The sequence below is a fragment of the Momordica charantia genome, unplaced genomic scaffold, assembly GCF_013281855.1.
Source record: "Momordica charantia cultivar OHB3-1 unplaced genomic scaffold, Mcharantia_2.0 BLBB01000103.1, whole genome shotgun sequence".
Classification (NCBI taxonomy): domain Eukaryota; kingdom Viridiplantae; phylum Streptophyta; class Magnoliopsida; order Cucurbitales; family Cucurbitaceae; genus Momordica; species Momordica charantia.
The window spans coordinates 12,725-35,353 of NW_028275259.1; the positions used below are offsets into that span (position 1 = coordinate 12,725).

General features: G+C 39.6%; 6 protein-coding genes and 2 pseudogenes across 7 annotated transcripts; all 8 read right to left on the minus strand.

Moving 5' to 3' along the window:
• Positions 1-795: 795 nt before the first annotated feature.
• LOC111016253 (glyoxylate/hydroxypyruvate reductase HPR3) lies at positions 796-2,981 on the minus strand. The gene is given in 3 exon segments (XM_088118337.1): positions 796-1,475; positions 1,676-2,097; positions 2,100-2,981. Coding segments are annotated over 3 exon segments (999 nt in total). The 5' UTR covers positions 2,134-2,981; the 3' UTR covers positions 796-932.
• Positions 2,982-3,119: 138 nt separating this feature from the next.
• LOC111025776 (glyoxylate/hydroxypyruvate reductase HPR3-like) lies at positions 3,120-4,472 on the minus strand (annotated as a pseudogene).
• A 1,022-nt stretch (positions 4,473-5,494) lies between these two features.
• Positions 5,495-6,993, minus strand: LOC148207700 (glyoxylate/hydroxypyruvate reductase HPR3-like). Its single transcript, XM_088118336.1, has 2 exons — positions 6,501-6,993; positions 5,495-6,215 (listed from the first exon to the last, which is right to left on the minus strand). The coding sequence occupies exons 1-2, from the start codon at positions 6,981-6,983 to the stop codon at positions 5,688-5,690; spliced, it is 1,011 nt and encodes a 336-aa protein (XP_087974462.1). The 5' UTR covers positions 6,984-6,993; the 3' UTR covers positions 5,495-5,687.
• A 1,685-nt stretch (positions 6,994-8,678) lies between these two features.
• LOC148207701 (glyoxylate/hydroxypyruvate reductase HPR3-like) lies at positions 8,679-10,005 on the minus strand. Its single transcript, XM_088118333.1, has 2 exons — positions 9,471-10,005; positions 8,679-9,399 (listed from the first exon to the last, which is right to left on the minus strand). The coding sequence occupies exons 1-2, from the start codon at positions 9,924-9,926 to the stop codon at positions 8,878-8,880; spliced, it is 978 nt and encodes a 325-aa protein (XP_087974459.1). The 5' UTR covers positions 9,927-10,005; the 3' UTR covers positions 8,679-8,877.
• Positions 10,006-11,032: 1,027 nt separating this feature from the next.
• On the minus strand, positions 11,033-12,531 carry LOC111025775 (glyoxylate/hydroxypyruvate reductase HPR3). The gene is made up of 2 exons (XM_022303666.2): positions 12,039-12,531; positions 11,033-11,753 (listed from the first exon to the last, which is right to left on the minus strand). The coding sequence occupies exons 1-2, from the start codon at positions 12,519-12,521 to the stop codon at positions 11,226-11,228; spliced, it is 1,011 nt and encodes a 336-aa protein (XP_022159358.2). The 5' UTR covers positions 12,522-12,531; the 3' UTR covers positions 11,033-11,225.
• A 1,686-nt stretch (positions 12,532-14,217) lies between these two features.
• On the minus strand, positions 14,218-15,941 carry LOC148207702 (glyoxylate/hydroxypyruvate reductase HPR3-like). The gene is made up of 2 exons (XM_088118334.1): positions 15,010-15,941; positions 14,218-14,938 (listed from the first exon to the last, which is right to left on the minus strand). The coding sequence occupies exons 1-2, from the start codon at positions 15,592-15,594 to the stop codon at positions 14,417-14,419; spliced, it is 1,107 nt and encodes a 368-aa protein (XP_087974460.1). The 5' UTR covers positions 15,595-15,941; the 3' UTR covers positions 14,218-14,416.
• A 631-nt stretch (positions 15,942-16,572) lies between these two features.
• LOC148207703 (glyoxylate/hydroxypyruvate reductase HPR3-like) lies at positions 16,573-18,051 on the minus strand (annotated as a pseudogene). The gene is made up of 2 exons (XR_015787714.1): positions 17,579-18,051; positions 16,573-17,293 (listed from the first exon to the last, which is right to left on the minus strand). The product of XR_015787714.1 is annotated as a glyoxylate/hydroxypyruvate reductase HPR3-like (transcript).
• Positions 18,052-19,671: 1,620 nt separating this feature from the next.
• On the minus strand, positions 19,672-21,338 carry LOC111016121 (glyoxylate/hydroxypyruvate reductase HPR3-like). The gene is made up of 2 exons (XM_022291408.2): positions 20,761-21,338; positions 19,672-20,477 (listed from the first exon to the last, which is right to left on the minus strand). Exons 1-2 carry the CDS (start codon positions 21,229-21,231, stop codon positions 19,956-19,958), a joined length of 993 nt encoding a protein of 330 aa, XP_022147100.2. The 5' UTR covers positions 21,232-21,338; the 3' UTR covers positions 19,672-19,955.
• Positions 21,339-22,629: the final 1,291 nt, after the last annotated feature.

A 22,629-nucleotide genomic window follows, 5' to 3' on the forward strand; every position in this document is an offset into this window, starting at 1 on the left:
CATTCCTTCTGTTTCATTTCTTTTTTGTTTTTGGCTTTCCCACCTTCAAGTACTCTTTTATCTTAGGTTACCATCTTTCTAGTTTTGCATTTTTTTTTTCATTCTTAATATGCTATTGAGTAAAAATTATAATGCCTTATGAATTTTTCATTACTAAATATTGTCTTTAATACAAATATGATATATGATTAATCATACGTAAATATCTTTTGATTGTGTTCTTTTAAGTTTCTAAAATTATATTCAGCATGAAACCAATTTCCAATTTTTAATCTGGGAATTTATATTATCGGGGTTCAATTTTCTATAGTTGATCTAATATTAAATTCACATTTCCTATATTTTGAATTCTACGCTCTCCATTTCACTCTCCTTCTCTTATCCCATTTTCTCCAAGTGACTTTTCTCTTGTGCCCACCATCTCTTTTATATTTTTTTAATAAGAACACCAATTACCATCTTCATCCATCACTTTGCTTTTTTCCTTTTCCTCCCCCTTTCAGATCTTCTAATTCTTCAATCCAGTCTAGCGAATCTAAACCATAGGGTGGTTGGTTTTTGGCTGTACATTGATTATGGTTTATTCCATAATCTGTAGTTGGTATAGTAATTCAAAGGAGGATCTTGTTACCATTAAATCTAAAGCACCCCTCCCCCTCTCACTCTTTCCTCCAGCTCCCGCAAAGATCTTTAGAAGAATAACCTCAGAAGCCAGTAACCACTTCTAGGGAGCTTTCTTCTTATGAGAATTTGAGAGAGAAAATGGAGAATCTTGAAATTTTTTTGGGTCGGTGGTTGCAAAGCAAACGATCGAGTATATTCATAAATATCAGTTCTTGAAAAGGAGGAAAAGGTTGAATACACCAATACATTAAGGTGGCTCCGTTGTCAAGCTTTTGGAGTCTCCTTTTTTCTCGAGAAATAAAATTTCTTCAGCCTTCCTCAGCTGCACCACTAATCCACAGAGGAGAAACCAGAGGTCTGTTTGAGAAGAATGCCTCTAAGTTGTCCACCATTAATTTAGACAATCTCAGGAAAGTCTCGTGGGTTGTCACAGCAACATGCGGAGACAACACAACATTGTCAAGAGTAAAAAGCTGTTCGGGAATCTCAGGTTCATTCTCAAACACATCCAATCCAGCACCCCAAATCTCTCCTTGTAACAGACATCGAATCATCTCCTTCTCATCGACGATCGCCCCGCGACCAATGTTGATTATCACTCCATCTTTTCCTAAAGCAACCATCACCTCCCTGTTGATCATATGGCGGGTTTCTTCAGTTAACCCACAACAGATGATCAGGGCTTCACACTCTGCTGCCAGTTCATGTACATTGGAATAGTAAGAGTATGGAACTAATGGCTTTTTGGTCCTTGAGTTATATGAGATTCTGCACCCAAAACCCTCCAGCCTTTTCGCAACTTCACACCCTATTCTGCCCAATCCAACAATCCCAATTCGTTTGCCGCTCAACTGTGAAATTTTCCAACCACTAAGTTCATCAATCTAAAACATCCATATTCAACTACACCTTTTCCATTAGATATCAACTCATTAGCCATTGCTTAACAAATTAGGAACATCAAAATCTGTCGCATCTTTTGTTAGTTAGGTGATTGGAAACGAAAAATAAAGAGAAAATTGCAATAGTAGAGAATGCATTTTGACTTCACCTTTAAGCCGAGAGGAAAATTCACTTTCGTAGACCAAAGCCCTTGCCTCATGAACCGGTCTCCCGCCGACACTTTCCTAAGAACGTCGATTAGTAATCCGACCGCCATATCGGCAACATCTTCAGAGAACAAGTTTCCTGCATAGGCGACGGCGACCCCACGGCGGCGTAATTCCGGCAAGTCCAAGTGATCGACTCCGGCGCTGGCGGTGGCGACGAGCTTCAGCGACGGGAGGCAGTCGAGAATTGCAGAGGTTAGTGCGAGACTGCCACCTGGGATGATCAAGGCTTGGACGTATTGGGCATAAGAGGTGAGGAATTGGGGCAGTGGGAGTTTGGAAAGCCATGGTTTGAGGAAATGGAATCTGTTTGGGAATTGGGATTCCAGACACGAGAATACTGTGGGAGGACCTAGAACCAAACTTGAGGAAGATCCTGGTCTTGGCTTTCGGGTGCCATAGTTCTTGGTCGTTGAAAAATTCTGCTGGATCTCTAGCTTAGGAAAGAAGTGAAGAAGACAGATGTCTTTTTGGACAAGACGAGGGTGGGATCAACCATAAACTCTGGGATAATAGTAACAACTACTTTATGTCAAAAAATATAATAATTACGACGACTAAGTGAATGGGGCCTATTAAATGTTATGATTTTCTTCTTTGAAAAAGCTTTCTTATACAACAAATATAGAGATTTGAACTTGGAACCTTTGACTTCTTTCAAAATAAAGAGTGATCGACAGCAGCTAAAACAATTTAACTAATTTACACGACTCAATTACATTTAAATTGCTTAACTTGGTTTACTGCATGACACGGGACTTGAGGGAGTTTCACATCACACAGATGAAGTGGAAAAAAATGTGGGTCGCACAGCATTCCCCTTTTGTAGAGACTTGATTGGCTTTCCAGCTTCATGTATTTTTCATTTTAGGTTACCATCTTTTTCAACTGTGTATTGTTTCGTTCAAAATTATGATTATTAATATTTTTGGAACTTGTTTAGCCTTGAGAGTTTGGATTGGAGAATTGGTTTCAGCCTCCAGTAAAATGACTAATTCCTCATTCTAACTTCTAAGACCGAAAATGAAATGTAGAAATATTACTTTATTTATGTAATTTAGTTCCAATTTTTCATCTGGGAAGAGCAGGGGTCGATTTTCTATAATTGTTCTAAATTAAATTTATATTTTCTATATTTTTAATTCTATGCTCTCTGTTTCTCTCTTCCCTGGCTTGCATTTGTGGGGTGCGTTCTCTAATTTAATTCTCTTTTCAAGGCCTTTCTTTCTTAAGAAAACAACACCAACAGCACCAATCATAGGGATTGGCCATGATTTTGATTGATGAGGTTGGGTTTTCTAATTCTTCAGAGTGATCTTGTTAATTCCAGATGTTACCCTCACATCTCCTCTCTCTCCACTAGTCCACGACTTAACACTACTAAAATTGTAAAAACTCCTTTTAATTTAATAGCTGAAAAGTACCTCTTACCCTTTTCCCCATCAGAAATTGAGAGAAAATAGCAAACAACTAGAGAAATATTGGTGCAGGGGGCTGGAAACACAAATGCCTTAGTTATACAGAGTGGGGCTCTCTATTCTCTAGTATCAAGTTGTGGGAGTTTCCCCCTTTCCTTTATAAACCAGCCTCCCTCAGCAGAAACTCAACTAATCCACAAAGAGAGACACCAGAGGCTTATTTGAGAAGAAAGCTTCCAAGTTGTCCACCACCAACTCACACAATCCCACAAAAGATTCATGTGTTACCACAGCTGCATGTGGTGACAACACAACATTTTCAAGACTGCAAAGCTGTTGGGGAATTTCAGGTTCATTCTCAAACACATCAAGCCCAGCTCCCCCAATCTTCCCCTCAATCAAACATTCAATCATCTCCTTCTCATCAATGATTCCCCCACGCCCGACGTTGATTATCACTCCATCTTTTCCCAATGCAACCATCACCTCTCTGTCGATCATATGGTGGGTTTCTCCATTTAACCCACAACAGATTATCAGTGCTTCACATTCTGCTGCCAGTTCATGTACATTGGAATAGTATGAGTATGGAACTAATGGCTTTTTGGTCCTTGAAGTGTATGAGATTCTGCACCCAAAACCCTCCAGCCTTTTCGCAACTTCACACCCAATCTTCCCCAATCCAACAATCCCAATTCGTTTCCGGCTCAACTGTTAAATTTTAATCCAAATTCAACTACACTGAAATTAGAAAAAATACACTCAGAAAAAATGCACCGTACCTTTAACCGAGAGGAAAACCCCCTTTTGTAGACCAAAGGCCTTGCCTCACGAACCGATCCGCCGCAGAAACGTTCCTAAGAACGTCTATTAGTAATCCGACCGCCATGTCCGCAGCATCTTCAGAGAACAAGTTTCCTGCAGTGGCAACGGCGACCCCACGGCGGCGTAATTCCGGTAAGTCGAGGTGATCGACACCGACGCTGGCGGTGACGACGAGCTTGAGCGAGGGGAGGCAATGGAGAAGTGCGGGAGTGAGCTTGATGGAGCCACCAGCTCGGATGAGGAGGGCCTGTGTGGATTGCGCATAAGAGGTGAGAAACTGGAGGAGTGGGAGTTGGGAAAGCCATGGTTTGAGGAAATGGAATCTGTTTGGGAATTGGGATTCGAGAAGTGAGAATATCCCGGGAGGACCTATAACCAAAACTTGAGGAAGGTGTTCGGCTTCTGATGCCATTCTAATAATTCTGTACTCAGATCTGCCGTTTCCGTTTCCTTGTCTGAGAATATAAATCACACGGATCCACAACCACTCCCATTGTAAAGTTAAATTAAAAAAAAAAAAAAGGCAATTGGTTTGGTCATGGTGTCCTGGTAGTGGTCCCATTTTATGTAGGAATATTTTAAAACACAGTGGCAAAACGTGGTTCCGTTGGCCCGGCCCCATGTGCAACAATATTTAAACACAAACAAAAGAAAACTCCAACAACTACCCTCTCCCTCTCGTTAGTTCAAGAAACCAGGAGCATTATTCTACACTTTTACCCAATGGAAATAAAAATTCTCCCTTTATATCATCCATCTTCTCATTTTGTAGTTAAGGTAGGACTTTGTGCCCTCTTTGACACTTCATGTTATAAAAATGGAGAAAATTTTGTAAGATGTTGGTGTTCAGTCGATGGCTGCCAAACAAACCTGTCAATATAACCATAAAATATCAACCAACTTTGTGCTCTCGTAATATTAGTGAGTTCGAATTCTCTGTCCCTACTTGTACTAAAAAAACATTAATTTACAAAGGAAGATACTAAAGTAGGGACAGAGAAAGAATAGCCGAAAAATTGAATCAACCGATATTCTCGTTAAGTGACGAAAAATCGATTGAATATCAACTAAATATTATGTATATATAAACATAGGGTCTCTTTGGGCTCGTTTGATAATGTTAGTTTTTTGTTTTTCGTTTCCAATTTTATTAAGAAATTTAAACATTTGAGAAGCTATTTACGTTTCTTGTTTTTCATTTTTTTTAGAAACAATCTCAAAATTGTATAGAAATTTTAGAAACAACATAAACAAATTTCTTGTTTCTTGTTCTCATTTCCAATTTGTCTCGATATAAATAAATATTTTGTTTTATCATTCTTGAATTCATGAGTGTTATACTATTATATTTTTCTTTATTATAAAAAAGGAAATAGTAACCGCAACGTGTTACCAAATGCCTCCTTTATTTTTTGTTTTAACGGCCTCCAAATTTCGCCTTTGGTCGACACCCAACATGAATTGGCTGCAATATGCAGTAGAGAACCAGAGGTGATGGCCATGAAAGGAATAGATATCTTGAGCAGACAATTCAATGATTCATCATCAAATCTACTGTTTCAAAAGGAATTGAAACTATTCAATACGAAATTCGTGCCTAAATACAGTAAGGTTTTGGGTGAACTTGTCCCCTGTTCTCTGAATCCAAGCTTCGAATTAGGCATTAATATAAAGGAGATTTCCCAAACAAATCAGCTGAATTCTTTACAAACTAACCTCCATCCATAAAGGGAGACACAAGAGGTTTATTTGAGAAGAAAGCTTCCAAGTTGTCCACCACCAACTTACACAATCCCTTCATAGATTCATGTGTAATCACAGCAACATGTGGCGACAACACAACATTATCAACCCCAAACAGCTCTTCTGGAATTTCAGGTTCATTCTCAAACACATCCAATCCAGCTCCCCCAATCTCTCCTTGTAACAGACATTCAATCAGCTCCTTCTCATCGATGATCGCCCCGCGACCAACGTTGATTATCACACCATCTTTTCCCAATGCAACCATCACCTCCCTGTCGATCATATGGCGGGTTTCTTCAGTTAACCCACAACAGACGATCAGAGCTTCACACTCTGCTGCCAGTTCATGTACAGTGGAATGGTATGAGTATGGAACTAATGGCTTTTTGGTCCTTGAGTTATATGACATCTTGCACCCAAATCCCTCCAGCCTTTTGGCTACTTCACACCCTATTTTCCCCAGTCCAACAATCCCAATTCGTTTCCCGCTCAACTGTGAAAATTTCCAAATGTTAAAAAAATTTCAAGTAACGATTTAGTTTCTAAACCTTACCTTGTAACGATTTAGTCCCAATACTTTTAAATTTGTAAAAAATTTGGTTCTCAAAGTATAGTTATGTAATAATTTAGTTTGAGTAGTATTTAATTTGTAACGATTTAGTTTCTATCGTAAACAAATTGTTAAATTTCCTATACATTTAGATAAATAAACCAACGAGGGACCAATGTGTTTATAAATTACTTTCCGTTTAGAAATGGAAAGTAAAGAGCATCGCACCTTCAATCCAAGAGGAAACTCCCGATTGGTAGGCCAAAGCCCTTGCCTCAGGAACCGGTCCGCGGCCGACACTTTCCTAAGAACGTCGATTAGCAATCCAACCGCCATATCGGCGACATCTTCAGAGTACAAGTTTCCGGCATAGGCAACGGCGATCCCACGGCGGCGCAACTCCGGCAAGTCCAAGTGGTCGACGCCGACGCTGGTGGTGACGGCGAGCTTCAGCGACGGGAGGCAGTCGAGAATGGCGGAGGTTAGGGCGAAACTGCCGCCTGGGATGAGCAAGGCTTGGACGGATTGGGCGTAAGAGGAGAGGAATTGGAGTAGTGGGAATTGGGAATTGGATGGTTTGAGGAAATGGAATCTGTGTGAGAATTGGGATTCGAGAGAGGGTAATACCCAGGGGGAGCCTAGAACCAAAACTTGAGGAAGCTCGTCGCCATGGATTTTGGTCGCCATGGAATCTGTTCTATCGGGTTCCATAAAAAAGTATTTATTTATATATATTTTCAGTTTAAGATATACCATAAAAATTGTGAGGGTGTAAATTGTCGATGTTTTGCGTAGAACTCAACTGACCATTACTTATGACTCTTTAATAGTATCGAGCCTCGAGCCTGCTCGATGAGGAGTCCTTGTCATTTTGAGTTTGGATAATTCGGCTCCCGTCCAATGGCCAGCCCCTATTCGGATCAAGCTCCTCTATTTGTATGATGATTTTCCTTCAACTCTAAAAAATGAAGCAAGCTTTCTCAGAGAAGAAATGAGGAGAGCTCCTTCCCTTTGATCCTACAAAGGAAAAAAAACTCAAATAGATTTAGGCGTTGGGGCTCAATAGGATCATAGTTCTAATTTGTATCGAGGAGGATACGTGGATCCAAGAAACCTGGCTCGTTCTTAATAGTAGGTGCTAATCTTTACTTAATAGTAGGGAAAGAGAGTCCAATCCCTGAAATAGTAGTCTTTAAGCATCCGAAATATGTCGGAATCCAAACCTTTGACCCTTCTTTTTAAATGGAGTTGGCCAGAGTATCTTAAATTTCTTCTCGGTTCGGAAAAAAATATATCTAATTAGAATTTAGAACTACGCATGTTCAAGCAGTTCTTCACTTTAGGTTCCCAATTTTTCAAATTTTGATTGTCGTTCTTGAAATGCCATTGGATCGTTTTTGAAACATGCGTGACCTTCTTGAAGACTAAGTACGTACTTTTAGATGAGACGTTTAGTGTTTTTAATAAAAATGTTTTAAATATTTTCTAAGTGTTTTTAGGATTTCCAAACTTATTTTGATTATCTAAATCATTTTTCTCTTTAGAAAATGTCCCATAAATATTAGTTATCTAAAATAATTAATAAGTTGGATTCACTGGCACATTTGAGTGGTTATGGAGTATTCAAAGTTGTCTTTTAAGAGTAATATTTAGCATGAAACTAAGTTCCAATTTTTCGTCTGGAAAGTTATATGACCTGTTGATGTTGAATTCCAATTGAGGTGACATGTCCACACGAGCCTAAGGTGGATGCCTAGCTTACCATTAGTGGGGTGTTCGATGAAATCTATTTCGAAGCTTTAAGTTATGACTTAGGTCAGAGTACAAGAGTGGGGAGCTAGAGTATACAGCAAGAGATTACGTACTTTTGAGAACGGTTGGACTTCGCGGAGAATGCTGGAAAGCATACTCAAGCTGGCATAATCTGTCAACGAGAGGATCTTCCAACTACAGAAATATCACAGTAGAATTGATCCATGGGCATTTCACCATGTGAACTTTGCCCTCACCATGTGAACTTTGCCCTCAGGAAAGAGTTGATTTGAGGCTTAATGCGACACATGCCTTTCCTCTCTTGCACTTAGGAGTGTGCCCCGTGTCTCTCGATTTTATCCCATAACATGACCAAAGATAAAATTTGAAGGATTATGTACCGTAAAAGTTAGCCCATCAAATTTGACGCGTTTGTATAGTAATTCGAATTTTAAAGGAGCTCGTTAATTCCATTAAATCTAATTCATACCTCACCCTCCAACCTCATCTCCCTCTTGTTCCTGCAAAGAGTACGAAAAGAAAAGCTCCTCGATGACAGGATAATCTCATAAGCCAAAACACTTCTATTTTCTTGAGTTTAAACAACATGTGTAGAAAATATTTGAACCTCAGTCCAGTTGAACTACATTTAGGTCAGCACTAAAAACAATTTTTTCACTTTTTAAAGTCATCTCAAACTCATCTTTCGGAGTAAATTCGAAAAGTGTTGAAAAGATAACATCTTAGTGCAACCATAAACATCAATTCTCCAAAACCAACAAGTTTGAATTCACTAACACTCTAGAGTGGCTCTCTGCCATCAAGTTTTCATCCTCCTCCAGCAGAACCTCAACTAATCCACAAAGAGAGACACCAGAGGCTTATTTGAGAAGAAAGCTTCCAAGTTGTCCACCACCAACTCACACAATCCCACAAAAGATTCATGTGTTACCACAGCTGCATGTGGTGACAACACAACATTTTCAAGACTGCAAAGCTGTTGGGGAATTTCAGGTTCATTCTCAAACACATCAAGCCCAGCTCCCCCAATCTTCCCCTCAATCAAACATTCAATCATCTCCTTCTCATCAATGATTCCCCCACGCCCGACGTTGATTATCACTCCATCTTTTCCCAATGCAACCATCACCTCTCTGTCGATCATATGGTGGGTTTCTCCATTTAACCCACAACAGATTATCAGTGCTTCACATTCTGCTGCCAGTTCATGTACATTGGAATAGTATGAGTATGGAACTAATGGCTTTTTGGTCCTTGAAGTGTATGAGATTCTGCACCCAAAACCCTCCAGCCTTTTCGCAACTTCACACCCAATCTTCCCCAATCCAACAATCCCAATTCGTTTCCGGCTCAACTGTTAAATTTTAATCCAAATTCAACTACACTGAAATTAGAAAAAATACACTCAGAAAAAATGCACCGTACCTTTAACCCGAGAGGAAAACCCCCTTTTGTAGACCAAAGGCCTTGCCTCACGAACCGATCCGCCGCAGAAACGTTCCTAAGAACGTCTATTAGTAATCCGACCGCCATGTCCGCAGCATCTTCAGAGAACAAGTTTCCTGCAGTGGCAACGGCGACCCCACGGCGGCGTAATTCCGGTAAGTCGAGGTGATCGACACCGACGCTGGCGGTGACGACGAGCTTGAGCGAGGGGAGGCAATGGAGAAGTGCGGGAGTGAGCTTGATGGAGCCACCAGCTCGGATGAGGAGGGCCTGTGTGGATTGCGCATAAGAGGTGAGAAACTGGAGGAGTGGGAGTTGGGAAAGCCATGGTTTGAGGAAATGGAATCTGTTTGGGAATTGGGATTCGAGAAGTGAGAATATCCCGGGAGGACCTATAACCAAAACTTGAGGAAGGTGTTCGGCTTCTGATGCCATTCTAATAATTCTGTACTCAGATCTGCCGTTTCCGTTTCCTTGTCTGAGAATATAAATCACACGGATCCACAACCACTCCCATTGTAAAGTTAAATTAAAAAAAAAAAAAAGGCAATTGGTTTGGTCATGGTGTCCTGGTAGTGGTCCCATTTTATGTAGGAATATTTTAAAACACAGTGGCAAAACGTGGTTCCGTTGGCCCGGCCCCATGTGCAACAATATTTAAACACAAACAAAAGAAAACTCCAACAACTACCCTCTCCCTCTCGTTAGTTCAAGAAACCAGGAGCATTATTCTACACTTTTACCCAATGGAAATAAAAATTCTCCCTTTATATCATCCATCTTCTCATTTTGTAGTTAAGGTAGGACTTTGTGCCCTCTTTGACACTTCATGTTATAAAAATGGAGAAAATTTTGTAAGATGTTGGTGTTCAGTCGATGGCTGCCAAACAAACCTGTCAATATAACCATAAAATATCAACCAACTTTGTGCTCTCGTAATATTAGTGAGTTCGAATTCTCTGTCCCTACTTGTACTAAAAAAACATTAATTTACAAAGGAAGATACTAAAGTAGGGACAGAGAAAGAATAGCCGAAAAATTGAATCAACCGATATTCTCGTTAAGTGACGAAAAATCGATTGAATATCAACTAAATATTATGTATATATAAACATAGGGTCTCTTTGGGCTCGTTTGATAATGTTAGTTTTTTGTTTTTCGTTTCCAATTTTATTAAGAAATTTAAACATTTGAGAAGCTATTTACGTTTCTTGTTTTTCATTTTTTTTAGAAACAATCTCAAAATTGTATAGAAATTTTAGAAACAACATAAACAAATTTCTTGTTTCTTGTTCTCATTTCCAATTTGTCTCGATATAAATAAATATTTTGTTTTATCATTCTTGAATTCATGAGTGTTATACTATTATATTTTTCTTTATTATAAAAAAGGAAATAGTAACCGCAACGTGTTACCAAATGCCTCCTTTATTTTTTGTTTTAACGGCCTCCAAATTTCGCCTTTGGTCGACACCCAACATGAATTGGCTGCAATATGCAGTAGAGAACCAGAGGTGATGGCCATGAAAGGAATAGATATCTTGAGCAGACAATTCAATGATTCATCATCAAATCTACTGTTTCAAAAGGAATTGAAACTATTCAATACGAAATTCGTGCCTAAATACAGTAAGGTTTTGGGTGAACTTGTCCCCTGTTCTCTGAATCCAAGCTTCGAATTAGGCATTAATATAAAGGAGATTTCCCAAACAAATCAGCTGAATTCTTTACAAACTAACCTCCATCCATAAAGGGAGACACAAGAGGTTTATTTGAGAAGAAAGCTTCCAAGTTGTCCACCACCAACTTACACAATCCCTTCATAGATTCATGTGTAATCACAGCAACATGTGGCGACAACACAACATTATCAACCCCAAACAGCTCTTCTGGAATTTCAGGTTCATTCTCAAACACATCCAATCCAGCTCCCCCAATCTCTCCTTGTAACAGACATTCAATCAGCTCCTTCTCATCGATGATCGCCCCGCGACCAACGTTGATTATCACACCATCTTTTCCCAATGCAACCATCACCTCCCTGTCGATCATATGGCGGGTTTCTTCAGTTAACCCACAACAGACGATCAGAGCTTCACACTCTGCTGCCAGTTCATGTACAGTGGAATGGTATGAGTATGGAACTAATGGCTTTTTGGTCCTTGAGTTATATGACATCTTGCACCCAAATCCCTCCAGCCTTTTGGCTACTTCACACCCTATTTTCCCCAGTCCAACAATCCCAATTCGTTTCCCGCTCAACTGTGAAAATTTCCAAATGTTAAAAAAATTTCAAGTAACGATTTAGTTTCTAAACCTTACCTTGTAACGATTTAGTCCCAATACTTTTAAATTTGTAAAAAATTTGGTTCTCAAAGTATAGTTATGTAATAATTTAGTTTGAGTAGTATTTAATTTGTAACGATTTAGTTTCTATCGTAAACAAATTGTTAAATTTCCTATACATTTAGATAAATAAACCAACGAGGGACCAATGTGTTTATAAATTACTTTCCGTTTAGAAATGGAAAGTAAAGAGCATCGCACCTTCAATCCAAGAGGAAACTCCCGATTGGTAGGCCAAAGCCCTTGCCTCAGGAACCGGTCCGCGGCCGACACTTTCCTAAGAACGTCGATTAGCAATCCAACCGCCATATCGGCGACATCTTCAGAGTACAAGTTTCCGGCATAGGCAACGGCGATCCCACGGCGGCGCAACTCCGGCAAGTCCAAGTGGTCGACGCCGACGCTGGTGGTGACGGCGAGCTTCAGCGACGGGAGGCAGTCGAGAATGGCGGAGGTTAGGGCGAAACTGCCGCCTGGGATGAGCAAGGCTTGGACGGATTGGGCGTAAGAGGAGAGGAATTGGAGTAGTGGGAATTGGGAATTGGATGGTTTGAGGAAATGGAATCTGTGTGAGAATTGGGATTCGAGAGAGGGTAATACCCAGGGGGAGCCTAGAACCAAAACTTGAGGAAGCTCGTCGCCATGGATTTTGGTCGCCATGGAATCTGTTCTATCGGGTTCCATAAAAAAGTATTTATTTATATATATTTTCAGTTTAAGATATACCATAAAAATTGTGAGGGTGTAAATTGTCGATGTTTTGCGTAGAACTCAACTGACCATTACTTATGACTCTTTAATAGTATCGAGCCTCGAGCCTGCTCGATGAGGAGTCCTTGTCATTTTGAGTTTGGATAATTCGGCTCCCGTCCAATGGCCAGCCCCTATTCGGATCAAGCTCCTCTATTTGTATGATGATTTTCCTTCAACTCTAAAAAATGAAGCAAGCTTTCTCAGAGAAGAAATGAGGAGAGCTCCTTCCCTTTGATCCTACAAAGGAAAAAAAAACTCAAATAGATTTAGGCGTTGGGGCTCAATAGGATCATAGTTCTAATTTGTATCGAGGAGGATACGTGGATCCAAGAAACCTGGCTCGTTCTTAATAGTAGGTGCTAATCTTTACTTAATAGTAGGGAAAGAGAGTCCAATCCCTGAAATAGTAGTCTTTAAGCATCCGAAATATGTCGGAATCCAAACCTTTGACCCTTCTTTTTAAATGGAGTTGGCCAGAGTATCTTAAATTTCTTCTCGGTTCGGAAAAAAATATATCTAATTAGAATTTAGAACTACGCATGTTCAAGCAGTTCTTCACTTTAGGTTCCCAATTTTTCAAATTTTGATTGTCGTTCTTGAAATGCCATTGGATCGTTTTTGAAACATGCGTGACCTTCTTGAAGACTAAGTACGTACTTTTAGATGAGACGTTTAGTGTTTTTAATAAAAATGTTTTAAATATTTTCTAAGTGTTTTTAGGATTTCCAAACTTATTTTGATTATCTAAATCATTTTTCTCTTTAGAAAATGTCCCATAAATATTAGTTATCTAAAATAATTAATAAGTTGGATTCACTGGCACATTTGAGTGGTTATGGAGTATTCAAAGTTGTCTTTTAAGAGTAATATTTAGCATGAAACTAAGTTCCAATTTTTCGTCTGGAAAGTTATATGACCTGTTGATGTTGAATTCCAATTGAGGTGACATGTCCACACGAGCCTAAGGTGGATGCCTAGCTTACCATTAGTGGGGTGTTCGATGAAATCTATTTCGAAGCTTTAAGTTATGACTTAGGTCAGAGTACAAGAGTGGGGAGCTAGAGTATACAGCAAGAGATTACGTACTTTTGAGAACGGTTGGACTTCGCGGAGAATGCTGGAAAGCATACTCAAGCTGGCATAATCTGTCAACGAGAGGATCTTCCAACTACAGAAATATCACAGTAGAATTGATCCATGGGCATTTCACCATGTGAACTTTGCCCTCACCATGTGAACTTTGCCCTCAGGAAAGAGTTGATTTGAGGCTTAATGCGACACATGCCTTTCCTCTCTTGCACTTAGGAGTGTGCCCCGTGTCTCTCGATTTTATCCCATAACATGACCAAAGATAAAATTTGAAGGATTATGTACCGTAAAAGTTAGCCCATCAAATTTGACGCGTTTGTATAGTAATTCGAATTTTAAAGGAGCTCGTTAATTCCATTAAATCTAATTCATACCTCACCCTCCAACCTCATCTCCCTCTTGTTCCTGCAAAGAGTACGAAAAGAAAAGCTCCTCGATGACAGGATAATCTCATAAGCCAAAACACTTCTATTTTCTTGAGTTTAAACAACATGTGTAGAAAATATTTGAACCTCAGTCCAGTTGAACTACATTTAGGTCAGCACTAAAAACAATTTTTTCACTTTTTAAAGTCATCTCAAACTCATCTTTCGGAGTAAATTCGAAAAGTGTTGAAAAGATAACATCTTAGTGCAACCATAAACATCAATTCTCCAAAACCAACAAGTTTGAATTCACTAACACTCTAGAGTGGCTCTCTGCCATCAAGTTTTCATCCTCCTCCAGCAGAACCTCAACTAATCCACAAAGAGAGACACCAGAGGCTTATTTGAGAAGAAAGCTTCCAAGTTGTCCACCACCAACTCACACAATCCCACAAAAGATTCATGTGTTACCACAGCTGCATGTGGTGACAACACAACATTTTCAAGACTGCAAAGCTGTTGGGGAATTTCAGGTTCATTCTCAAACACATCAAGCCCAGCTCCCCCAATCTTCCCCTCAATCAAACATTCAATCATCTCCTTCTCATCAATGATTCCCCCACGCCCGACGTTGATTATCACTCCATCTTTTCCCAATGCAACCATCACCTCTCTGTCGATCATATGGTGGGTTTCTCCATTTAACCCACAACAGATTATCAGTGCTTCACATTCTGCTGCCAGTTCATGTACATTGGAATAGTATGAGTATGGAACTAATGGCTTTTTGGTCCTTGAAGTGTATGAGATTCTGCACCCAAAACCCTCCAGCCTTTTCGCAACTTCACACCCAATCTTCCCCAATCCAACAATCCCAATTCGTTTCCGGCTCAACTGTTAAATTTTAATCCAAATTCAACTACACTGAAATTAGAAAAAATACACTCAGAAAAAATGCACCGTACCTTTAACCCGAGAGGAAAACCCCCTTTTGTAGACCAAAGGCCTTGCCTCACGAACCGATCCGCCGCAGAAACGTTCCTAAGAACGTCTATTAGTAATCCGACCGCCATGTCCGCAGCATCTTCAGAGAACAAGTTTCCTGCAGTGGCAACGGCGACCCCACGGCGGCGTAATTCCGGTAAGTCGAGGTGATCGACACCGACGCTGGCGGTGACGACGAGCTTGAGCGAGGGGAGGCAATGGAGAAGTGCGGGAGTGAGCTTGATGGAGCCACCAGCTCGGATGAGGAGGGCCTGTGTGGATTGCGCATAAGAGGTGAGAAACTGGAGGAGTGGGAGTTGGGAAAGCCATGGTTTGAGGAAATGGAATCTGTTTGGGAATTGGGATTCGAGAAGTGAGAATATCCCGGGAGGACCTATAACCAAAACTTGAGGAAGGTGTTCGGCTTCTGATGCCATTCTAATAATTCTGTACTCAGATCTGCCGTTTCCGTTTCCTTGTCTGAGAATATAAATCACACGGATCCACAACCACTCCCATTGTAAAGTTAAATTAAAAAAAAAAAAAAAGGCAATTGGTTTGGTCATGGTGTCCTGGTAGTGGTCCCATTTTATGTAGGAATATTTTAAAACACAGTGGCAAAACGTGGTTCCGTTGGCCCGGCCCCATGTGCAACAATATTTAAACACAAACAAAAGAAAACTCCAACAACTACCCTCTCCCTCTCGTTAGTTCAAGAAACCAGGAGCATTATTCTACACTTTTACCCAATGGAAATAAAAATTCTCCCTTTATATCATCCATCTTCTCATTTTGTAGTTAAGGTAGGACTTTGTGCCCTCTTTGACACTTCATGTTATAAAAATGGAGAAAATTTTGTAAGATGTTGGTGTTCAGTCGATGGCTGCCAAACAAACCTGTCAATATAACCATAAAATATCAACCAACTTTGTGCTCTCGTAATATTAGTGAGTTCGAATTCTCTGTCCCTACTTGTACTAAAAAAACATTAATTTACAAAGGAAGATACTAAAGTAGGGACAGAGAAAGAATAGCCGAAAAATTGAATCAACCGATATTCTCGTTAAGTGACGAAAAATCGATTGAATATCAACTAAATATTATGTATATATAAACATAGGGTCTCTTTGGGCTCGTTTGATAATGTTAGTTTTTTGTTTTTCGTTTCCAATTTTATTAAGAAATTTAAACATTTGAGAAGCTATTTACGTTTCTTGTTTTTCATTTTTTTTAGAAACAATCTCAAAATTGTATAGAAATTTTAGAAACAACATAAACAAATTTCTTGTTTCTTGTTCTCATTTCCAATTTGTCTCGATATAAATAAATATTTTGTTTTATCATTCTTGAATTCATGAGTGTTATACTATTATATTTTTCTTTATTATAAAAAAGGAAATAGTAACCGCAACGTGTTACCAAATGCCTCCTTTATTTTTTGTTTTAACGGCCTCCAAATTTCGCCTTTGGTCGACACCCAACATGAATTGGCTGCAATATGCAGTAGAGAACCAGAGGTGATGGCCATGAAAGGAATAGATATCTTGAGCAGACAATTCAATGATTCATCATCAAATCTACTGTTTCAAAAGGAATTGAAACTATTCAATACGAAATTCGTGCCTAAATACAGTAAGGTTTTGGGTGAACTTGTCCCCTGTTCTCTGAATCCAAGCTTCGAATTAGGCATTAATATAAAGGAGATTTCCCAAACAAATCAGCTGAATTCTTTACAAACTAACCTCCATCCATAAAGGGAGACACAAGAGGTTTATTTGAGAAGAAAGCTTCCAAGTTGTCCACCACCAACTTACACAATCCCTTCATAGATTCATGTGTAATCACAGCAACATGTGGCGACAACACAACATTATCAACCCCAAACAGCTCTTCTGGAATTTCAGGTTCATTCTCAAACACATCCAATCCAGCTCCCCCAATCTCTCCTTGTAACAGACATTCAATCAGCTCCTTCTCATCGATGATCGCCCCGCGACCAACGTTGATTATCACACCATCTTTTCCCAATGCAACCATCACCTCCCTGTCGATCATATGGCGGGTTTCTTCAGTTAACCCACAACAGACGATCAGAGCTTCACACTCTGCTGCCAGTTCATGTACAGTGGAATGGTATGAGTATGGAACTAATGGCTTTTTGGTCCTTGAGTTATATGACATCTTGCACCCAAATCCCTCCAGCCTTTTGGCTACTTCACACCCTATTTTCCCCAGTCCAACAATCCCAATTCGTTTCCCGCTCAACTGTGAAAATTTCCAAATGTTAAAAAAATTTCAAGTAACGATTTAGTTTCTAAACCTTACCTTGTAACGATTTAGTCCCAATACTTTTAAATTTGTAAAAAATTTGGTTCTCAAAGTATAGTTATGTAATAATTTAGTTTGAGTAGTATTTAATTTGTAACGATTTAGTTTCTATCGTAAACAAATTGTTAAATTTCCTATACATTTAGATAAATAAACCAACGAGGGACCAATGTGTTTATAAATTACTTTCCGTTTAGAAATGGAAAGTAAAGAGCATCGCACCTTCAATCCAAGAGGAAACTCCCGATTGGTAGGCCAAAGCCCTTGCCTCAGGAACCGGTCCGCGGCCGACACTTTCCTAAGAACGTCGATTAGCAATCCAACCGCCATATCGGCGACATCTTCAGAGTACAAGTTTCCGGCATAGGCAACGGCGATCCCACGGCGGCGCAACTCCGGCAAGTCCAAGTGGTCGACGCCGACGCTGGTGGTGACGGCGAGCTTCAGCGACGGGAGGCAGTCGAGAATGGCGGAGGTTAGGGCGAAACTGCCGCCTGGGATGAGCAAGGCTTGGACGGATTGGGCGTAAGAGGAGAGGAATTGGAGTAGTGGGAATTGGGAATTGGATGGTTTGAGGAAATGGAATCTGTGTGAGAATTGGGATTCGAGAGAGGGTAATACCCAGGGGAGCCTAGAACCAAAACTTGAGGAAGCTCGTCGCCATGGATTTTGGTCGCCATGGAATCTGTTCTATCGGGTTCCATAAAAAAGTATTTATTTATATATATTTTCAGTTTAAGATATACCATAAAAATTGTGAGGGTGTAAATTGTCGATGTTTTGCGTAGAACTCAACTGACCATTACTTATGACTCTTTAATAGTATCGAGCCTCGAGCCTGCTCGATGAGGAGTCCTTGTCATTTTGAGTTTGGATAATTCGGCTCCCGTCCAATGGCCAGCCCCTATTCGGATCAAGCTCCTCTATTTGTATGATGATTTTCCTTCAACTCTAAAAAATGAAGCAAGCTTTCTCAGAGAAGAAATGAGGAGAGCTCCTTCCCTTTGATCCTACAAAGGAAAAAAAAACTCAAATAGATTTAGGCGTTGGGGCTCAATAGGATCATAGTTCTAATTTGTATCGAGGAGGATACGTGGATCCAAGAAACCTGGCTCGTTCTTAATAGTAGGTGCTAATCTTTACTTAATAGTAGGGAAAGAGAGTCCAATCCCTGAAATAGTAGTCTTTAAGCATCCGAAATATGTCGGAATCCAAACCTTTGACCCTTCTTTTTAAATGGAGTTGGCCAGAGTATCTTAAATTTCTTCTCGGTTCGGAAAAAAATATATCTAATTAGAATTTAGAACTACGCATGTTCAAGCAGTTCTTCACTTTAGGTTCCCAATTTTTCAAATTTTGATTGTCGTTCTTGAAATGCCATTGGATCGTTTTTGAAACATGCGTGACCTTCTTGAAGACTAAGTACGTACTTTTAGATGAGACGTTTAGTGTTTTTAATAAAAATGTTTTAAATATTTTCTAAGTGTTTTTAGGATTTCCAAACTTATTTTGATTATCTAAATCATTTTTCTCTTTAGAAAATGTCCCATAAATATTAGTTATCTAAAATAATTAATAAGTTGGATTCACTGGCACATTTGAGTGGTTATGGAGTATTCAAAGTTGTCTTTTAAGAGTAATATTTAGCATGAAACTAAGTTCCAATTTTTCGTCTGGAAAGTTATATGACCTGTTGATGTTGAATTCCAATTGAGGTGACATGTCCACACGAGCCTAAGGTGGATGCCTAGCTTACCATTAGTGGGGTGTTCGATGAAATCTATTTCGAAGCTTTAAGTTATGACTTAGGTCAGAGTACAAGAGTGGGGAGCTAGAGTATACAGCAAGAGATTACGTACTTTTGAGAACGGTTGGACTTCGCGGAGAATGCTGGAAAGCATACTCAAGCTGGCATAATCTGTCAACGAGAGGATCTTCCAACTACAGAAATATCACAGTAGAATTGATCCATGGGCATTTCACCATGTGAACTTTGCCCTCACCATGTGAACTTTGCCCTCAGGAAAGAGTTGATTTGAGGCTTAATGCGACACATGCCTTTCCTCTCTTGCACTTAGGAGTGTGCCCCGTGTCTCTCGATTTTATCCCATAACATGACCAAAGATAAAATTTGAAGGATTATGTACCGTAAAAGTTAGCCCATCAAATTTGACGCGTTTGTATAGTAATTCGAATTTTAAAGGAGCTCGTTAATTCCATTAAATCTAATTCATACCTCACCCTCCAACCTCATCTCCCTCTTGTTCCTGCAAAGAGTACGAAAAGAAAAGCTCCTCGATGACAGGATAATCTCATAAGCCAAAACACTTCTATTTTCTTGAGTTTAAACAACATGTGTAGAAAATATTTGAACCTCAGTCCAGTTGAACTACATTTAGGTCAGCACTAAAAACAATTTTTTCACTTTTTAAAGTCATCTCAAACTCATCTTTCGGAGTAAATTCGAAAAGTGTTGAAAAGATAACATCTTAGTGCAACCATAAACATCAATTCTCCAAAACCAACAAGTTTGAATTCACTAACACTCTAGAGTGGCTCTCTGCCATCAAGTTTTCATCCTCCTCCAGCAGAACCTCAACTAATCCACAAAGAGAGACACCAGAGGCTTATTTGAGAAGAAAGCTTCCAAGTTGTCCACCACCAACTCACACAATCCCATAAAAGATTCATGTGTTACCACAGCTGCATGTGGTGACAACACAACATTTTCAAGACTGCAAAGCTGTTGGGGAATTTCAGGTTCATTCTCAAACACATCAAGCCCAGCTCCCCCAATCTTCCCCTCAATCAAACATTCAATCATCTCCTTCTCATCAATGATTCCCCCACGCCCGACGTTGATTATCACTCCATCTTTTCCCAATGCAACCATCACCTCTCTGTCGATCATATGGTGGGTTTCTCCATTTAACCCACAACAGATTATCAGTGCTTCACATTCTGCTGCCAGTTCATGTACATTGGAATAGTATGAGTATGGAACTAATGGCTTTTTGGTCCTTGAAGTGTATGAGATTCTGCACCCAAAACCCTCCAGCCTTTTCGCAACTTCACTCCCTATCTTCCCCAATCCAATAATCCCGATTCGTCTCTGGCTCAACTGTCAAATTTTTTCAAGAAGAACCTAAATTAAGTAACGGTCCGTTTGATAACATTTTTGTTTCTATGGTCTCAACATCCATAAATTCAAGTGTGATTAAAACAATCTTTTATTTATATTTTGGAACAAATTGGAAATAAGAACAAGAAAGCAGAAATTTGTTTGGGTTGTTTCTAAATGTTACCGGGAGTAGAAACAAGAACTATATTTAGTTGAAAGAAACCAAACCGCCCTAAATATCATGATTTAAAGGGAAACGGCTATTAGACAAAATGCACTGTACCTTTAACCCGAGAGGAAACTCTCCTTTTGTAGGCCAGAGCCCTTGCCTCAGGAATCGGTCCGCGGCCGACACTTTCCTAAGAACGTCGATGAGTAATCCCACCGCCAGATCGGCGACATCGTCGGAAAAGATGTTTCCAGCATTGGCAACGGCGACCCCGCGGCGGCGCAATTCGGGCAAGTCGAGGTGATCGACACCGACGCTGGAGGTGACGACGAGCTTGAGCGAGGGGAGGCAGTGGAGAAGGGCGGGAGTGAGCTTGATAGAGCCACCACCACGGATGATGAGGGCCTGTGTGGATTGGGCATAAGAGGTGAGGAATTGGAGGAGTGGGAGTTTGGAAAGCCATGGTTTGAGGAAATGGAATCTGTTTGGGAATTGGGATTCCAGAAGTGAGAATACCAAGGGAGAACCTAAAGCCAAAACTTCAGGAAGCTGAGGATCCATTATTCTCTCGCCAATCAAACGCATTCCCGTTGTCTTGTATCCTCACAGCCAAAGCCACTCCCATCATTTAGGAACAAATGATTAGAATTTACAGAGAAAAGGCATGTGGTTTCATGTGCTCCTGATTCCTACCCACTCCCACTCTTAAAAAGATTTAGTTTAAATACTATTGGGTCGTCGATAATTTTACATTGGAGGGATACTGATGCATATAAATAGAGATCAGATCGAAAGACATGGTTAGATGGACAACAGGTGAATATTCTTGTATTACTCTAATCAGATCAAGTGGAATGACACAAGATTACACAAGATTTGCCTGTTGACTAAGCATTCAATGGTGGATTTTATGCATTATCCAACTTACAAATTAAATTTGTAAGCATTATTAAATTAATTTGTAAGTATTATTAAATTAGTTAGTGTTTTTTTTATATATTTGAAAATTGAATAGGAGGTAAGCAGTATTATACTTATCTAAGTTTAGAGTTCAATTTGATGAAATTAAAAGTTTAAGGTGAAAAATTATATAACTTTTCTAATTTAAGAGGAAAAACTGATTTTTTTTCTAAATATTATTAATCTTAAATGTATTTATTATAAATATTAAAATTAAGTAATATTGAAAACTAAACTGCCCTCAATTATTAGGTATTAGTTTCTTTAGCATGAATACTTTGTAAAACATATGTTCAAAATAATAACTATATACACAATTTGATTTTGTTTGTTTATAATAAAATATGATTGAGTTATCTATATAAATATAAAAAAAAATAATATTCAAAATAAAATATGATTGTATCGTATTCAAAATATTCAAAATATTGTAGACTATAAAAGGACCGGCGTCCGTTTTCTGTGCGCGTTCTTCTGCTACATTCGCTCTCTCTTATGCGCGACCGCGCGACGAAATTCTCCTAGCATTCTACACCAACGCTCTTCGCTTTGTGATTCTTCGTATCAATTCTCTGCATCCTCGTGTTCATCAACAATGGCGATGAAGAATATAGAAAGGATCGGCGTCTGGTTTGGCCAAGCACGAGGACGAAGTAGGTAATGGTGGTGCGTGCCGGATGATAGAGGTTCTTTCTGGCAGTTCTTCTCCTTTTTCTCTCCGTTATCGCCACAATGCTGGTGCGTCTCTTTCCCTACTTTTAATCACCCTCTGGTTTAGGAAAAGGAATGTAGTGTAGTTTTTACTCCGGATCTTTAGTTATTAGAACTCAGATCAGCTTTCTCTTCATTTTTCTCAACACGGATTGAAAGCCTTAGTTAATTTACTCTGCATTAATGTTTTCTTCAGGCCAGGTCAGGTCGGGAGTTCAGAATTGGCTCCTTCAGTTTCACAATGAGCTTTGAATTTTGATTACTTCTCTGTTAGGGGCCAAATAAGTGTAATGTTCGCTTCGAGAACTAAGC

Excerpts from the sequence above, each read along its gene's own strand:
- LOC148207701 (XM_088118333.1), bottom strand. The coding sequence starts at position 9,926 with ATGGCATCAGAAGCCGAACACCTTCCTCAAGTTTTGGTTATAGGTCCT. Across the intron at positions 9,400-9,470 it reads GTTTTCCTCTCGGGTTAAAG|TTGAGCCGGAAACGAATTGG; the intron begins GTACGGTGCATT and ends AAAATTTAACAG.
- LOC148207702 (XM_088118334.1), bottom strand. The coding sequence starts at position 15,594 with ATGACCAAACCAATTGCCTTTTTTTTTTTTTTTAATTTAACTTTACAA. Across the intron at positions 14,939-15,009 it reads GTTTTCCTCTCGGGTTAAAG|TTGAGCCGGAAACGAATTGG; the intron begins GTACGGTGCATT and ends AAAATTTAACAG.
- LOC111016121 (XM_022291408.2), bottom strand. The coding sequence starts at position 21,231 with ATGCGTTTGATTGGCGAGAGAATAATGGATCCTCAGCTTCCTGAAGTT. Across the intron at positions 20,478-20,760 it reads AGTTTCCTCTCGGGTTAAAG|TTGAGCCAGAGACGAATCGG; the intron begins GTACAGTGCATT and ends AAAATTTGACAG.
- LOC111025775 (XM_022303666.2), bottom strand. The coding sequence starts at position 12,521 with ATGGAACCCGATAGAACAGATTCCATGGCGACCAAAATCCATGGCGAC. Across the intron at positions 11,754-12,038 it reads AGTTTCCTCTTGGATTGAAG|TTGAGCGGGAAACGAATTGG; the intron begins GTGCGATGCTCT and ends AAATTTTCACAG.
- LOC148207700 (XM_088118336.1), bottom strand. The coding sequence starts at position 6,983 with ATGGAACCCGATAGAACAGATTCCATGGCGACCAAAATCCATGGCGAC. Across the intron at positions 6,216-6,500 it reads AGTTTCCTCTTGGATTGAAG|TTGAGCGGGAAACGAATTGG; the intron begins GTGCGATGCTCT and ends AAATTTTCACAG.